The sequence below is a fragment of the Schistocerca serialis genome, chromosome 8 (genome assembly GCF_023864345.2).
Source record: "Schistocerca serialis cubense isolate TAMUIC-IGC-003099 chromosome 8, iqSchSeri2.2, whole genome shotgun sequence".
Classification (NCBI taxonomy): Eukaryota; Metazoa; Arthropoda; class Insecta; order Orthoptera; family Acrididae; genus Schistocerca; species Schistocerca serialis.
In genome coordinates this window covers 157415485-157434472 of record NC_064645.1, presented here as the reverse complement: position 1 = coordinate 157434472, position 18988 = coordinate 157415485, and the positions used below count along the sequence as shown (strand labels likewise).

General features: G+C 45.5%; 1 protein-coding gene across 1 annotated transcript in view; it reads left to right on the top strand.

Annotated features, from left to right (window-relative positions):
• Positions 1-18988, top strand: part of LOC126416622 (uncharacterized) — a 580403-nt gene that overhangs the window by 279169 nt on the left and 282246 nt on the right. The window contains exon 2 of the mRNA XM_050084379.1: positions 10444-10646. Coding sequence (XP_049940336.1) covers positions 10444-10646 — 203 coding nt within the window. The remainder of the gene's footprint in view (positions 1-10443; positions 10647-18988) is intronic.

Below are 18988 nucleotides of genomic sequence, written 5' to 3'. Positions count from 1 at the left end.
CAACTGACTGCCGATTCCGAGAGTTTCATATTTCAACGAGAACTTAACACTCTCTCATTGGGCCATCGACGTTCGTCGATATGTAAACGACAAATATTCGCATCCTTGGTTTCGTGGTAGTGATAAAGGTCGTGTGGCACTGTTCTTTTACTGCCCCCCGGTCCATCTCCCCACCCAGGTCTCCTGAGCTAACGCCTCGTGAATTTTTTTACTTTTGGCGTACAGAAAGGACCGTATTTAAGTACGCCCACTGCTCGGAACTTTGGAACAGCCCAGAGAGCGGATCAGTGCTTTTGTCTTGACGCCTGACAGGATGTTTATACATAAGTTATGATACGAAGTTGACTGCCTGTTAGATGTGCGTTATGTGACAAGAGGGGCATTTATAGAAGATATGTAGGGTGCAAAACGTAAGTTGGTTGAATTTAGGACTCTATTCATGCATCAGTCATATTTGTACATCTATACAGACTTCTGAAAAAGAATGAATCTTTTATATTTGCCTGTGCATTGTTCATACATACATTGCCATTGCGTACCTTGGATTATATTTTCACATTTAGAAAAAAAAACTTATTTTACTTCAATAATTTTTGTAGCTTCAGAAAAAGACTGCGACATAAAAAATCGACTGCTATTATTTAAAAATGGAATAAGTAAATATATAAACGTCTATTTTGCTGCTGGCTAGAGGTAAGTCTGAAAAACGTTCCAGGGCACAACACCCTCCGCTGTGTGATGTGACAGACTCAAGATGTTCAGCACGTAATCAAATACTCTATGAATCTTTATATTTATTAGAGACATTGTCTTACATTTATCCACATTGAAATCGAGGTGACGTTCCTTACACAAAGTGGAATTTTTGTCCGCGTTTTCCTGCAGTTCCCTACGATCGTCCCAAAATGAAATTTTCCTTTACACTGAGGTGACAAAGGAAATGGGAAAGCGATATGTGCATATACATAAGGCAGTAGTATCGCTTAGACAAGTTATAAAAGGTGGTGATTTGGCGGAGCAGTCATTTGTACTGGGGTGATTCATGTGGAAAGTTTTCCGTCGTGATTATAGCCGCACGACAGGAACTAACAGACTTTGAACATGAAATGTTAGTTGGTGCTAGGTGTATGATAAATCGTAAATCGTTGGGGAATTCAGTATTCTGAGATCCACGGCCTCAAGAGTGTGCCGAGAATAACAAATTTCAAATTACCTCCAACCACGGGCAGCGCAGTGGCTGACGGCGTACGCTTAACGACCGAGAGCAGAGGCGTTTGCGTAGTCATTGCTAACAGACAGGCGGCACTGCGTGAAATAACTGCAGATATCAATGTGAGGTGTACGTCAAACGTGTCCTTTAGAGCAGAGTGGCGACATTTGCCGTTAATGCCTTATGGTACCAGACGACCGACGCTTGTGCCTCTGCTAATAGCATAACATCGCCTGCAGCACCTCTCCCGGACTGCTAACCACATCGGCTGGGAAACCGTAGCCTGGTCAGATGAATCCCAGTTTCAGTTGCCAAGAGCTGATAGTAGGGTCCGAGTGTGCCGTAGATCCCACGAAGCCGTAGAACTATAATTTTTTATACCTGGGATTCACAGTCATGTAGAACTTTGTAAAAGACACCATATTTACGTCAGTGACTGTAACAATGAGCTGACACATTTATATGTCGTTGCCATTACTATTAAATACATTCGTGACGCTGTTAATATTGCGAGCACACATATCCATATTTCAAAAAACAACACAGTCTGTAGACATTCATGTTCGATAGCCCATCACCAGTTACTTATGCACTAAACTCAACTAAGCTCTGTTCAAAGCAATGGTGGCTCCATAATGGTGTGGTCTGTGTTTACATGGGATGGACTGGGTCCTCTGTGTGTTCGGCTCCTTGAAGACCATTTGCAACCATTCTGAGACTTCATGTTCCCAAATAAAGATGGAACTTTTATAGGTGACAATGCGCCATGTCACGAGAACACAGTTGCTCGCGATTGGATTGAAGAACATTGTGTACAATTCGAGCCAATACATTGTTACCCAGATCGCCCGAAAGATATCCCATTGATTATTTTTGGGATATGATCGAGAGATCAGTCCGCGCAGAAACTCTGCACCGGTATCACTTCCGTAGTTTATGTGAATGAGTGGCGTCTGTTGTTTCGTACAAGTTAGACGGACTATCTTTGCAATCCTCATGGCCGATACACATTCCCACCAAGTGCCACCTATCCGTGGTCCCTGTCCATTGACTCTCTGAGATTCCCAGAGGATGTTGGTCATATTAGTGGATCCGCACTGAAGAAGGTGGAACCATTGCCCAACTAGACCAATCAAATCATATGAATCCATGGTGTCTATTCTTTCAGCTATGTCCGAAAGAACAGACACCACATATTCGCACACCACTGCGGATATGTGGCGCACGGTCGGAATGTTAATCGCCAGTGAGGAGTGCGAAGATAGTATGAGCTGTTGCGGTAGCGCTGTGTCCCGCATAGCGCAGCCTAGTAATCAGGGGATCGCAGGTTCGAGTCCTGGTCTGGTATACATTTTCATTCGTCGCCATTGATTCTATGTAATGTCGCACTGCAGCTGATAGTATTAATCCCCTCCCTTACCTAAAGTCAGTGACCCACTGCATGCAGAGCTGGTCTGCAGACACCAGGCATCCAGTGCCAGCAATCTGTAGTAAAGGTTGGCAATATCATAATGCTCAAGTGCGTCAACCAGCCAGCAACTCATGGACGACCGGATGAAATAGGTCCCCAAGCATCGATCTCAAATCAAGGACTCTAGACAGGCTCTCACTTAGGAAGCACCATGCAGCTCCAAGCGGCACCATGACTAGGCGCAGCTCGTAAATTGGAGGTTCCCTGTGGCTGACTGAATAATCCACATTGGGGTGGTGTGCTTATCGACACTCTTGGGTCAGGATGGTCAGCGTTTGTAATGGGATGCCATATATTTATTATAAGGAAGCACCACTTGCTGTCACGTACGAGGCCTAGGCTACAGGCGGCAGCGCCCGTCGAGTGGTAAACTGCCCCATCACTTCAGTGCTAGCATAGTTCTTCACCTTAACGGCTCATGATTTCTCCCGTACAGACAGCCGAGTAGGATGATCAGTCTGCTTCCTCTCCTCCTCTCAGGCTACGAAAACAGCTGAAGAATGTGATGGGGCCCAGCTATAGGGACAGGCAGCGTGCATCGTTATTTGTGAGATAAGGGAGTTGTTGGTGAGCTGACATCAGTGCTGTGCTGGGCGAGCAGATGGTAGAGATGCGTCGTGTGCTGTACAGCCACTCAGTGTTGTCATTTCTCAGCCTGTGCTCAGAATCTGCTGTGGAGCGGCTGCTGCTGATACCTTTGCACCTTCATTTCTGATGTTTTCCGACTGATGTTGGGATGCTGCTGCTGTTTATATCTCAAGTGTTGCCTGGCAGCGTCACAGAACGGTTACTCAGTGCAGTTGTTTGCAGTCTAAGCTTGTGCTTATGTTTGTGCCCTCAACAGGAAGGCGGTATTGAGCATTCGGCTGGCACCATAGTAGTATTTGCTGTATGGCCAGTTAGTGCTGTTGTTCTTAGCCCATGCTGAGGCTTTGCTGCTGTTTGTGTCCTCAGCAGAGACGGTGCTGAGGATTCGACTGGCAGCATAGCGGCAGGTGCAATTATTTTCGGTCTGTGGTGAGCTCGCGCTGTTGTTTGCGCCCACAGTGGAGGCGGTGGTTAGCGATCAACTGGCGATGCCGTAGTACATAGTGTACAGTGTGGCGTTCGTTGTGTTATTCAGTGGTTTGGTATTTAACTAATTTGTAAGTGAAAATGATAGTCTTATTTCATTACAGTCAGTAATTACTAAATAATGTTTTCTCCCAGCTAAAGAATTGGTCACGTTGCTAAAGAACTCCAAGTTAACGGTGTGTCAAAGTGTTGTCTAAGTTGTGTGTCACTAAATCACAGTTCATACAACAGATTCTATACAACTACTGATTATGATGGAAACAGTTATCTTCAGCAAAATGATCATTAAAACCACCGAATATCAGCCGCGCACAACACCGACGTACGTTACCTGAAACAATATTGTTCGCAACTCGTGCGTAATTAATTTTGGCTCCATACATCAGCAAGAAAAGTTTGTTATATGGATCGTGCTATGAGCACTGTTTTTAAAGAACGAATCTTATTCGAATTATTTTTAATAAAATGAGTTCGGGACCACCGGTGCACATTTATTTATACACATTTTTATTACCTTCGGTATTTATGTCTGCAGAGCTGCGGAATTTGAATTTGCCGCTGAGATAATTGTTAAGATGGCGGCAGACAATTAACAGAGACTTTCTATTGTTAGGGCAAATCTCCTTTTAACAGGATAAGTATTTGAATTAATGCTTATTAAACTTCACTTTTATATGGTGCACTATTTACACTAACTTTCATCAAGGAAACCTTTGATACTTTCTTAAGAAACTCAGATAATGCTTATTGAGAGAGGAATTAAAGTTACAAATAATTATTCACTCATATTTATTGTGGTGTCACCGCCAGACACCACACTTGCTAGGTGGTAGCCTATAAATCGGCCGCGGTCCGGTAGTATACGTCGGACCCGCGTGTCACCACTGTCAGTGATCGCAGACCGAGCGCCACCACACGGCAGGTCTAGAGAGACGTACTAGCACTCGCCCCAGTTGTACAGCCGACTTGGCCAGAGATGGATGACTGACAACTACGCTCTCATTTGCCGAGACGATAGTTAGCATAGCCTTCAGCTACGTCATTTGCTACGACCTAGCAAGGCGCCATTATCCTTTGTTATATTGCTATTATACTTCTGTACAATCAAGAGCAATGTTCTACAATTATGGATTAAAGTTAAGTATTGCAGAAGCTACGTACTTTTCTTTATAGCATTCATTACGTATCCTGTTTCAGACCTCACGCCAGCCTGCGTGAGTTTAAGCGCGTGCCTTTCGGCTTCCTCTCATTGTGTCTAGGCTGTCTTGTCTAGACACAACATTTATAATAATAATGAAATCTATTCACAAGTAATAATTAACAAATAATTACAATTTCTTAACAGACCTCACTTTGATATGCGTCTTGCGTCCGCAACCTACAAAAGCCAACCAACAAAAGGTAAAAACAAAGGAAGACTGTGGTGTCACCGCCAGACACCACACTTGCTAGGTGGTAGCCTTTAAACAGGCCGCGGTCCGTTAGTATACGTCGGACCCGCGTGTCGCCACTATCAGTGATTGCAGACCGAGCGCCGCCACACGGCAGGTCTAGTCTAGAGAGACTCCCTAGCTCTCGCCCAGTTGTACAGCCGACTTTGCTAGCGATCGTTCACTGTCTACATAGGCTCTCATTTGGAGAGACGACAGTTTAACATAGCCTTCAGCTACGTCATTTGCTACGACCTAGCAAGGCACCCTATTCAGTTACTATAATTACTATCTTCCAAAATGTATTCTGAAGAGATAATATTGTGGATCATGTACCGTCAAGAGCGACGTTCATCATTAATGAATTAAAGCTAAGTATCAGACTAATTACGTCCGCTTTCTGAATTCTCATTCCTTGTTTTGTTCCAGACCTCACGTCAGTATAGTTCTTCCCTCCACGCGCCTGCCTGCTTGAGCTAAAACGCGTGCATTTCGGCCTCCACTCGTAACACGGTGTTGGCTCTTCTGCTAACACAAAAAAGACAAACGTAGATCATAAAAGGAATTTAGAATTATCATTGTGTTTGTATGATACACATTGATATGTCCAATTACATCATAAAATATTATAAAAATAATTAATATTTATCATCGTTTTATTTCACATATGTCGAAAAGATAATGTTTATAACTGTTAGGGGCATAATTTCTTCTCGTCGCAGTCTAGCTAAAATTTATCTCGTGGATGTTACAACAGCCAGTCAATGCTGTTGTTTTCAGCCTGACGTGAACTCGTGCTGTTGTTTTTATCCTCAGCAGATGCAGTGCTATTGTTTGTGTCGCCAGTAGATCCGGTGCTGAGTATTCGGCTGGCGGCTATTGCAGCACGCCCTCAACAGCGCCTCAGTGCTGTTGCTTGGAGCCCGTGCTGAGCCCACACTGTTGTTTTTGCTCACAGTGGAGGCCGTGGATAGCGGTCAATTGGCGATGCCATAGTATATACATTACAGCCAGTCAATGCTGTTGTTTTCAGCCTGACGTGAACTCGTGCTGTTGTTTTTGTCCTCAGCAGATGCAGTGCTATTGTTTGCGTCGCCAGTAGATCCGGTGCTGAGTATTCGGCTGGCGGCTATTGCAGCATGCCCTCAACAGCGCCTCAGTGCTGTTGCTTGGAGCCCGTGCTGAGCCCACACTGTTGTTTTTGCTCACAGTGGAGGCCGTGGATAGCGGTCAATTGGCGATGCCATAGTATATACATTACAGCCAGTCAATGCTGTTGTTTTCAGCCTGACGTGAACTCGTGCTGTTGTTTTTGTCCTCAGCAGATGCAGTGCTATTGTTTGTGTCGCCAGTAGATCCGGTGCTGAGTATTTGGCTGGCGGCTATTGCAGCACGCCCTCAACAGCGCCTCAGTGCTGTTGCTTGGAGCCCGTGCTGAGCCCACACTGTTGTTTTTGCTCACAGTGGAGGCCGTGGATAGCGGTCAATTGGCGATGCCATAGTATATACATTACAGCCAGTCAATGCTGTTGTTTTCAGCCTGACGTGAACTCGTGCTGTTGTTTTTGTCCTCAGCAGATGCAGTGCTATTGTTTGTGTCGCCAGTAGATCCGGTGCTGAGTATTCGGCTGGCGGCTATTGCAGCACGCCCTCAACAGCGCCTCAGTGCTGTTGCTTGGAGCCCGTGCTGAGCCCACACTGTTGTTTTTGCTCACAGTGGAGGCCGTGGATAGCGGTCAATTGGCGATGCCATAGTATATACATTACAGCCAGTCAATGCTGTTGTTTTCAGCCTGACGTGAACTCGTGCTGTTGTTTTTGTCCTCAGCAGATGCAGTGCTATTGTTTGTGTCGCCAGTAGATCCGGTGCTGAGTATTCGGCTGGCGGCTATTGCAGCACGCCCTCAACAGCGCCTCAGTGCTGTTGCTTGGAGCCCGTGCTGAGCCCACACTGTTGTTTTTGCTCACAGTGGAGGCCGTGGATAGCGGTCAATTGGCGATGCCATAGTATATACATTACAGCCAGTCAATGCTGTTGTTTTCAGCCTGACGTGAACTCGTGCTGTTGTTTTTGTCCTCAGCAGATGCAGTGCTATTGTTTGTGTCGCCAGTAGATCCGGTGCTGAGTATTCGGCTGGCGGCTATTGCAGCATGCCCTCAACAGCGCCTCAGTGCTGTTGCTTGGAGCCCGTGCTGAGCCCACACTGTTGTTTTTGCTCACAGTGGAGGCCGTGGATAGCGGTCAATTGGCGATGCCATAGTATATACATTACAGCCAGTCAGTGCTGTTGTTTTCAGCCTGATGTGAACTCGTGCTGTTGTTTTTGTCCTCAGCAGATGCAGTGCTATTGTTTGTGTCGCCAGTAGATCCGGTGCTGAGTATTTGGCTGGCGGCTATTGCAGCACGCCCTCAACAGCACCTCAGTGCTGTTGCTTGGACCCCGTGCTGAGCCCACACTGTTGTTTTTGCTCACAGTGGAGGCCGTGGATAGCGGTCAATTGGCGATGCCATAGTATATACATTACAGCCAGTCAATGCTGTTGTTTTCAGCCTGACGTGAACTCGTGCTGTTGTTTTTGTCCTCAGCAGATGCAGTGCTATTGTTTGTGTCGCCAGTAGATCCGGTGCTGAGTATTCGGCTGGCGGCTATTGCAGCACGCCCTCAACAGCGCCTCAGTGCTGTTGCTTGGAGCCCGTGCTGAGCCCACACTGTTGTTTTTGCTCACAGTGGAGGCCGTGGATAGCGGTCAATTGGCGATGCCATAGTATATACATTACAGCCAGTCAATGCTGTTGTTTTCAGCCTGACGTGAACTCGTGCTGTTGTTTTTGTCCTCAGCAGATGCAGTGCTATTGTTAGTGTCGCCAGTAGATCCGGTGCTGAGTATTCGGCTGGCGGCTATTGCAGCACGCCCTCAACAGCGCCTCAGTGCTGTTGCTTGGAGCCCGTGCTGAGCCCACACTGTTGTTTTTGCTCACAGTGGAGGCCGTGGATAGCGGTCAATTGGCGATGCCATAGTATATACATTACAGCCAGTCAATGCTGTTGTTTTCAGCCTGACGTGAACTCGTGCTGTTGTTTTTGTCCTCAGTAGATGCAGTGCTATTGTTTGTGTCGCCAGTAGATCCGGTGCTGAGTATTCGGCTGGCGGCTATTGCAGCACGCCCTCAACAGGGCCTCAGTGCTGTTGCTTGGAGCCCGTGCTGAGCCCACACTGTTGTTTTTGCTCACAGTGGAGGCCGTGGATAGCGGTCAATTGGCGATGCCATAGTATATACATTACAGCCAGTCAATGCTGTTGTTTTCAGCCTGACATGAACTCGTGCTGTTGTTTTTGTCCTCAGCAGATGCAGTGCTATTGTTTGTGTCGCCAGTAGATCCGGTGCTGAGTATTCGGCTGGCAGCTATTGCAGCACGCCCTCAACAGCGCCTCAGTGCTGTTGCTTGGAGCCCGTGCTGAGCCCACACTGTTGTTTTTGCTCACAGTGGAGGCCGTGGATAGCGGTCAATTGGCGATGCCATAGTATATACATTACAGCCAGTCAATGCTGTTGTTTTCAGCCTGACGTGAACTCGTGCTGTTGTTTTTGTCCTCAGCAGATGCAGTGCTATTGTTTGTGTCGCCAGTAGATCCGGTGCTGAGTATTCGGCTGGCGGCTATTGCAGCACGCCCTCAACAGCGCCTCAGTGCTGTTGCTTGGAGCCCGTGCTGAGCCCACACTGTTGTTTTTGCTCACAGTGGAGGCCGTGGATAGCGGTCAATTGGCGATGCCATAGTATATACATTACAGCCAGTCAATGCTGTTGTTTTCAGCCTGACGTGAACTCGTGCTGTTGTTTTTGTCCTCAGCAGATGCAGTGCTATTGTTTGCGTCGCCAGTAGATCCGGTGCTGAGTATTCGGCTGGCGGCTATTGCAGCACGCCCTCAACAGCGCCTCAGTGCTGTTGCTTGGAGCCCGTGCTGAGCCCACACTGTTGTTTTTGCTCACAGTGGAGGCCGTGGATAGCGGTCAATTGGCGATGCCATAGTATATACATTACAGCCAGTCAATGATGTTGTTTTCAGCCTGACGTGAACTCGTGCTGTTGTTTTTGTCCTCAGCAGATGCAGTGCTATTGTTTGCGTCGCCAGTAGATCCGGTGCTGAGTATTCGGCTGGCGGCTATTGCAGCACGCCCTCAACAGCGCCTCAGTGCTGTTGCTTGGAGCCCGTGCTGAGCCCACACTGTTGTTTTTGCTCACAGTGGAGGCCGTGGATAGCGGTCAATTGGCGATGCCATATTATATACATTACAGCCAGTCAATGCTGTTGTTTTCAGCCTGACGTGAACTCGTGCTGTTGTTTTTGTCCTCAGCAGATGCAGTGCTATTGTTTGCGTCGCCAGTAGATCCGGTGCTGAGTATTCGGCTGGCGGCTATTGCAGCACGCCCTCAACAGCGCCTCAGTGCTGTTGCTTGGAGCCCGTGCTGAGCCCACACTGTTGTTTTTGCTCACAGTGGAGGCCGTGGATAGCGGTCAATTGGCGATGCCATAGTATATACATTACAGCCAGTCAATGCTGTTGTTTTCAGCCTGACGTGAACTCGTGCTGTTGTTTTTGTCCTCAGCAGATGCAGTGCTATTGTTTGCGTCGCCAGTAGATCCGGTGCTGAGTATTCGGCTGGCGGCTATTGCAGCACGCCCTCAACAGCGCCTCAGTGCTGTTGCTTGGAGCCCGTGCTGAGCCCACACTGTTGTTTTTGCTCACAGTGGAGGCCGTGGATAGCGGTCAATTGGCGATGCCATAGTATATACATTACAGCCAGTCAATGCTGTTGTTTTCAGCCTGACGTGAACTCGTGCTGTTGTTTTTGTCCTCAGCAGATGCAGTGCTATTGTTTGCGTCGCCAGTAGATCCGGTGCTGAGTATTCGGCTGGCGGCTATTGCAGCACGCCCTCAACAGCGCCTCAGTGCTGTTGCTTGGAGCCCATGCTGAGCCCACACTATTGTTTTTGCTCACAGTGGAGGCGGTGGTTAGCGGTCAACTGGCGATGCAATATACGTACATTACAGCCAGTCAATGCTGTTGTTTTCAGCCTGACCTGAGCTCGTGCTGTTGTTTTTGTCCTCAGCAGATGCAGTGCTATTGTTTGCGTCGCCAGCAGATCCTGTGCTGAGTATCCGGTTGGCGGCTATTGCAGCACGCCCTGAACGGCGACTCAGCGCTGTTGTTTATAGCCCGTGCTGAGCCCGCGCCGTTGTTTGTGCCCACAGCGGAGGCGGAGCTGGACGTGCGGCTGGCGGCGCCGCGGCACGTGCTGTTCGGCCACTCAGCGCTGTTCCGCTGCGAGTACAGCGTCCCGCGCGAACTGCTCCATAAAGTGGAGTGGCTCCGTAACGGCCGCAAGATGTTTCAGTTCGTACGCGGCCGCTCGCCGCCCTTCCGCGAGTTCCACGTCCTCTTCGCGAAAATAGACGTAAGTAATCTCTACGAGAGCAGGATAAGTGAGGTGTTAGTGTTCGACTTTGACATGTGTTACCTTAGTAATCTACAGTGTGGGTTTTAACTGATGACATTGAAACACCTCGAAAACTACATATCGGACGAAAAAAAGTTATACTTTCAATAATTTCAGTTTGTTTGTCTCGGAGGGGGATGTCCAACAATACCAATCTCGACCACCCCCCACCACCACCACCACCACCACCCCGAGCATGCGTGGCCGGCTGGGGGGCAACTTTGGCATCTTCAAGTTAAACTCCCTTTTTTTTATTGTGTATTACGATTCCACTGCAGAATCTAACTACGTTTTGTCAGAAGCATTTTCTTCGTTTCGCCACAGATGGTGCTGTAATCGGAAGAACAAAAATAAGTAGACAATCGTAATTTACGACATGCTCCTCAGCGACCCTTGAATATCGAGTGGCACATGGGATCCCAGCTCCATGCTGTGAGGGTAGGACAGGCCAGTATTTAACAACTTCTGGCCGGCCTGGGTGTGCGAGCGGTTCTAGGCGCTACAGTCTGTATCCGGGCGACCGCTACGGTCGCAGGTTCGAATCCTGCCTCGGGCATGGATGTGTGTGATGTCCTTAGGTTAGTTAGGTTTAAGTAGCTCTAAGTTCCAGGGGACTGATGACCTCAGAAGTTAAGTCCCATAGTGCTCAGAGCCATTTGAACCATTTGAACAACTTATAATGGGAAACCCCATTCACAGCGTTTTATTATCGAGCAGGAAAGTACTCGAAGCGCCACGGTGGGCTTGTAGCGAACTACGACGTATCACAACAGGTAGTACCGAGCGACGGGAGCTCACGTATCGTGCAGACGTAGAACGTGTAGCGGCTCTATACATTACAATACTTTCGCAGTGTTAATTGCCTGCTAAACTACCTGTCATTTGGAGAACCGACGTACAAGTGGCAACTACAGGAGGAAAAAACAAATGATCTTGATTCACGTAGAATGTAGGGGACAATGAGGCTGCTGTTGCGTTGTATGCCTTTCTTGCTCTTTCTTGTACAAGGTTCTCAACGCCTTTATGTCTGATGGCAGCATACAGACCGGAAACAGGAAACGAAGCAAACGTAATGCAGGAGAAGCTAATGAAATAGCTGTACTAGCGGCAGTGCGCCACAACCCACGGGTAAAGCCTAGTTGCACTACTTGTTGCGTGGAGTGAGTTGCACTCAAGTGGTTTCATATATGACTGTAGACACGTCGACTCCAGTATCCACTTCAGTTTCGTAGTTTTGTGGGTCCCTGAGTTATGTCTGAAATGAAAGTTTTGGCAGCTGCACGTCGCACGAGCTGTGATTGAGTTAAAGCTTGTTGTGTGGGATCGCTGCAAAAGAAAAATATAAGAAACGTGTTTCGATTCTTGACTGGATGAAGAAAAGACGTCAGCTCGGTTGCTCAGCATCCTTGCTGAAATAATTTATAACGGAAAATCCAAGAAGCCCTCTTAATTATCTTAGAATGTCACCAAAACTGTTCACGTTTCTTCTAAATAGAGATAATTATGAGATAAGGAATAAAGGGACTGTAATGCATGAAGCACTGTCGCCAGAACTGAAATTAGACATCATATTGCGTGTATTAGAATCGAAAACAATAGGCATACTGTAAGATACGGTTTTAGTTGGTGATGACGCTATTTCATTAACACCAATAATTATTAACATTAACAGTAATAATTGTTAACAGTAGCAACAATAATTATTCGAAGCAGGCCGCATTAATGAGAAAATGGTTTGCAAACTATCGTACTCTCTTGAAGATAGATCTGTACAGTCGCAGTATTTCAAAATTCAAACATATGTGAATGGGGGGCACTGCAGCGACGTTTGAAATAGATGAATATTGAATAAAGGAAGCAGCTTCTTGAATTAGTATAGCCTTCGCTCCTGTCACCAATATTCCTTAACAAAGAGTTGACCAACTCGGTCGATGGGATTTTAGTCTTGTAGAAGAGAGCATTGCCATAGCTAGAATTACACTTGCTTGTATTTCTCTTAATTCAGTTTTGTATGTGCTCCTAACTAAATAAATTTTGCCCTGCAGCTCAGACATTGTCAAACCATTTATGTTATGATCACACATGACGGTCTCAGCGGCAGCAATATGTTGCTTATTTTTGTAATCAGCATCACTGAAATCCCACAAACACGTATGCAAAGCGTAGACATCAAAAAGCTAATATTATTCTCCGTTCCCCACTTCATATTTCAATTTGTCTGCACTCTTCAAACACACATAATCTCAAAACTCATGCAACTAGTGTCGTCAAAGGAGGAACACGCCGAAAGTGTTTAGTTTCACCAATGAGTTGCGCAGAAGCGCGCCGGCCGGTAGCGCAGTTGCCTGCAACCTAGTGTCGTCGTGTAAGCTAGGCTTAAGCGCCCGGGAATTCAAAAATGATTCAAATGGCTCTAAGCACTATGGGACTTAACATCTGAGGTCATCAGTCCCCTAGAACTTAGAACTACTTAAACCTAACTAACCTAACGACATCACACACATCCATGCCCGAGGCAGGATTCGAACCTGCGACCGTACAGCAGTGCGGTTCCGGACTGAAGCACCTAGAACCGCTCGGCCGCCGGGGCCGGCGCCCGGCAATTACATCGTGATTCCGGTAAGTCTGTAAGTAGTATTGCCACAATGCTGCATCGTCGTAAGTATCATCCGTACCACGTGTCACTGCATCAAGAATTTCATGGCGCGTATTTCCATAATCGGGCAGTGTTTTGTGAATGGGCGTGGCAACAAATGCAAACGACCTCCACGTCCTTTTCCGAGGAACTACTTTGCGATGAGTCTGCTTTTACAAACCATGGTAGCGTAACCGGCATAACGTGTATTATTGGAGTTCAGATAATTCCCACCGGTTACGGCAAGGTGACCATCAACGTCCTTGGTCGGTTAATGTACGGTGTGACGTAATTGGGAACAAACTCATTCGTCTGTATTTAATAGACGGCCCGTTGAATGGACGCTAATATCGAATAGTTTTGGAATAGGAACCATCGGTACTACTCCAGGACGTTGCCCAGGACGTTCGGCAACGTATGTGTTTAACATGACGGTTGCCCAACGCATTACACAATTGAAGCACGGGAGTATTAGACAGTGTATACACTGGTCTGTGGATCGGCAGAGGTGGCCCAATTAATTGGCGCGCTATGTCGCAAGATTTGAAGTTGCCGGATTTCTTTCTGTTGGGATATTTAAAAGATAGGGTGTACCAACAAGTGCCAACACGTCGTGAAGAGATGGTCGACGCCTGTGCTGACATTCCCGCAGATATCCTTCTGTCGTGTGTATTGTCACTTGAAAAGCGGATAACAAGTGTATTGGAGTTGACAGTACTACGTTTGAAACTTACTTTAATTGGTAATATAGAGTAGCGTTCGCCTAGAGTCAAGGAAACAGTGGCGCGTCAGTAGCCCCCCGTTCGATATGTCGGAGGAATAGAACGTTGCGAATCGGGTTTCCAATGATTGGTTATGAAATACTGGCCTGTCCTACTATCGCAGCATGGACGTGGGATCCCACGTGTGACTGGATATTCAGGGGCCATTGAGTAGCATACATAGATTTTCAGAAGGCTTTCGTAACCGTTCCTCACAAGCGTCTTCTAACCAAACTGCGTGCCTATGGAATATCGCCTCAGTTGTGCTACTGGATTCGCGATTTCCTGTTAGAAAGGCCACAGTTCGTAGTAACAGACGAATGTCATCGAGTGAAACAGAAATAATATCTGGCGTTGTCCAAAGAAGTGTTATAGGCCCTCTATTGTTCCTGATCTATGTTTAATGACATAGGAAACAATCTGAATAGCCCTCTTTGACTGTTTGCAGATGACACTGTCATTTACCATCAAGTAAAGTCATCAGATGACCAAAATGAAATGTAAAATGATATACATAAGACATCTGTATGGTGCGAAAAGTGGCAACTAACCCTGAATAAGGATAAGTGTGAAATCACTCACATGAGTACTGAAAGAAATCTGCTAAATTTCGATTACGCGATAATTCACACAAATCCGAAGGCTTTAAATTCAATTAAATACTTAGAGATTACAATTAAAAGTAACCTAAATTGCAGTGCTCACATAGATAATGTTGTGGGTAGAGCAAGTCATGACTGTCATTCACTGGCAGAACACTTACAAGGTACAACAGCTCTGCTAAAGAGACTGTTTATACCACGCTTGTCCGCCCTGTCCTGGAGTATTGCTGTGCTGTGTGGGATCCGCATCAGGTGAGAATGACGGATAACATCGAAAAAGTTCAAAGACGGGCAGTTCGTTTTGTATTATCGTGAAATAGGGGTGATAGCGCCACATACATGATACGTTAATTGGAGGGGCAATCATTAAAACAAAGGCCTTTTTTCGTTGCGACGAGATCTTCTGATGAAATTTCAATCACCAGTTTTCTCCTCCGATTGCAAAAACATTCTGTTTGAACCTACCTACATAGGGAGAAATGATCATCATGATAAAGTAAGAGAAATTAGGGCTCGCATAGAAAAATTTAAGTGCTCGTTTATCCCGCACGTCATTCGAGAGCGGAACGGTACAGAGACAGCTTTAAGGGGGTTCATTGAACCGTCTGCCAGGCACTTCATTGTGAATGAGAGAGTAATCGCGTAGATATAGATGCATATGTCGTAATTACGATTGTACACTCATTTCCATTCCTCCGATTACAGCACCATCTGTGGCGAAACGAAGAAAATGCTTCAGTCAAAACGTATGTAGATTTAGCCGTAGAATTGTAATCTGCAATAAAAAACAGGGGTTAGTATTGGAAGATTTCAAAGTTGCCACCCCCGCCACCCATGCATGGGATGTGCTGGGAGGTCGAGTGTGGTATCGCTGGATGTCCCCCTCCGAGACAAACAAACTGAAATTATAACTACTTTTGATCCGATGTACAGTTTTCGAGATATTTCAATGTCTTCATTTAAAATGAACACCCTGTATCCGTAATCTTTATTGCGATAAGGTCTGCAGCTGCCAAGAACTTTATGAATGATTTCTTGATACCTGCAGCTGCCATTCTTTTATTCCTAGACAAGTTTTTACCTGTTCTACGACGAAGCATAATAGAACCATAGAATGTATGACTATCGCTAGACTTCTTAATAAAAATGTCTGTAATGCGTAAGTTCACGAAATCATAAACCAGGTCATGGAAGGCTTCATTTGATTTTCTTTGTTTTCGGAGTACTGTGATCGAATTTATACTGTTTATGTAACAGCCTTGTAACAACTATTGGAAATGGTGTGCTTCCACAATAATAAAACAATATTGACATGTCATTTTAATAAAATTTCGAACGATGAAAGATAATTAAATATAACATAATTATCAGATTTCTATAAAGTAAGTCTAATCTTCCTAGTGTAAGTACGTTAAAACAGTGATATAAGAGTTTTGCAAATACTGCTCAAAATTAGTGTGCTCCTAAATTTGCGAAAAACAATTTCTAAATTATTTTCTGAGAATTATATGCAGTCATAGCAATGAAGACATACATATGATAATATACCATTAAATTATCGTCCATAAAGTATGTTGAATTATGACTTGTTCTTATGTTAAATTCGTAAGCGATCCTAACGCACGCAACGTATTATTCTTCTTGGATACTTGAAAGTGCCATAAGGTAGAACCTGTACAGCCGTACACCAAATAAATAGAAGGGTAGCTGATGGCGTCATGAAATCATTCAAAAAGTAAGTTATACATGCAATAAAAGTGTGTGTATGTATGTATGTAAGTTCCACATCTCCTCCTAAATCGCTGGATCGATTTCAACCAAGCTTGGTAGCCACATCACTTACTGTCTGACAAAAACCATCTCCCTCTCAAAGGGTTTGGGGTGCGAGTGGAAAAGTATCGTATCTCCAGACGCGCAAATAACCAGACTACATTCACCCATTATTTGAGAAAGTGAGGACTTAGTAACCTGAAATAAACTTTACAGTTGATTTCAACCATTTACGAGACATTTTCTGACAGACAGCCTCCGTGATATGATAATAGGAAAAAGGTTTATCGCTTACTATATTTTCGCTGTTCATGCAGTAAAACTGCTGCATCAGGCAAAACGATTTAATTTGTTACTTCTGTACTACTAACTCTATTCGCAACAAATTTCACGGACAGTGTAAACAAATGCCACTGGATTTGCGTACAAAATACATCTTTGTACGACACATATTACAGGAGATATAACGTCATGAACATTGAGATGCGTGAAAACCAAACTACAGATCTTTATTCGCTAGGGATACAGCTGAAATATATGTACAAATATGTGTGAAATATGTTCCATATGAAATACGTGTGACAAGTGTGTATTCAGTCACAGCCATGGACGAAAACTTCCTCCTACATCCCTGGATAGGCTTCAAAAGAACTTGATACACGTATCTGAAGATAAATACTATGGGGTAAGAAAAAGTGGTCTCCTATTGGAGTGGGTGTGATAACTTGGAGAGAGAAGGTGGAGGAGGTGGAGATGGACACCCAGAGAGGGTGAAAGAGGAGATGGACATAGATAGGGATGAGGAGGAAATGAACAGAGAGAGGGAAGGAGAAATGGCTAAAATGGTTCAAATGGCTCAAATGGCTCTGAGCACTATGCGACTTAACTTCTGAGGTCATCAGTCGCCTAGAACTTAGAACTAAATAAAACTAACCAACCTAAGGACATCACACACATCCATGTCCGAGGCAAATTCGAACCTGCGACCGTAGCTGTCGCTCGGTTCCAGACTGTAGCGCCTAGAACCGCACGGCCACTCCGATCGGCGAGGGAGAAATGGATAGAGAAAGGGAATAGGAGGAGATGGACACGTAGAGGAGCGAAGAGGAGATAGGCAAAGGAAATGGAAGGAAATTGTGAGAGGGAGTGGGTAGGAGCAGATGGAATAAGGGAGGAGGACATGAATCGGAAGAAGAGGAGGAAGACAGAAGGATGGGGGACAGGCGGGTGTTGACAAAGAGTTGGGTGTGGAGGAGGGAGACAGAATTAAACGGAGGAGGAGTTGGGCGGAATGAGAGGCAGAAGCAGAAGGGTACAGAAAGGAGGAAGGAGAAGGTGGTAACAGAAGTCGAATTCCGTGCATACCAGGGCAACATTAGGTACTGAGCTAGTTCAAATACAAATTTCTGTTGCAACTGAAGGCTTGTGTGTTCGATGATTCCACCATAGGTCTTAACTTCTACAATAAATGGCACTACGTAGATATTATTCTTCTACCCAGTGTTGTCACACTACGTTTTAAGGTCAGCATATGGTGAGTCTATGGCATCAACTTCGCTATAAATAGACACTCAATCTTTTGCATAAGATGAGGATAGTATTTGTCGTGGACATATATTTGTAGTATACGATTTAGGAAGTTATGTAATCCCCACATTACGGCTGCCAAAATTTCAGGGAAATACGTTATTCATTCGTTCAGTACTTCTGTGCTCCTTGTGAATACATGACTTATTCATATTGTTGGGTGCACTTCTTAGGACGTACCATCACTCTTCTGTTGCTTTTAGTGTTTTGATAGTGCTCGGCGTTTCTGAGATGGAGGCGAAGAGGTATTCGCCTAATCACGTGTGTAGAAATTCCTGCCTGCTTTGGAAAACACAAAATGACCTTTACGCTCACTAGACTCAACGCATCTTTACCTTTATGTGAGGCTAAAATTAATGAGGCCTACAAGGAAAGAAAATGGTTCAAATAGCTCTGAGCACTATGTGACTTAACTGCTGAGATCATCAGTCCTCTAGAACTTAGAACTACTTGAACCTAAGTAACCTAAGGACATCACACACATCCATGCCCGAGGCAGGATTCGAACCTGCGACCGTAGCGGACACGCGGTTTCAGACTGTAGCGCCTAGAACCGCTCGGCCACTCTGTCCGGCCTACAAGGATACACCGACGGCTCCCAAAGGCTTGAAGTGATGTATAACATGGGCCTGTGCTACAATAAATACAGTTGAAATTCAGAATGGAGCTTTGTGTGCCTGTCTTCGCTTTATAGGAGGTTAACATTTTGAGCGCTTAATATAAAAACGACGGTAACGAACACGCGAGCCGTACTCATTTACGTGTTTTGTTAGCAAATGCAGATGTCATCTGCCAGGGATACAGCGACTTCGGTATTTAATACTAGCTAAGATAGTCGGTTTTGTCCGGTTATTTAATTATTCAGAACTTTTATTGGTTTGTCTCCTCTCCCCTTCTCTCTTACTGTCCCTGTCCTCCTCTGCCCCCTTTCTGTCTATCACTTTC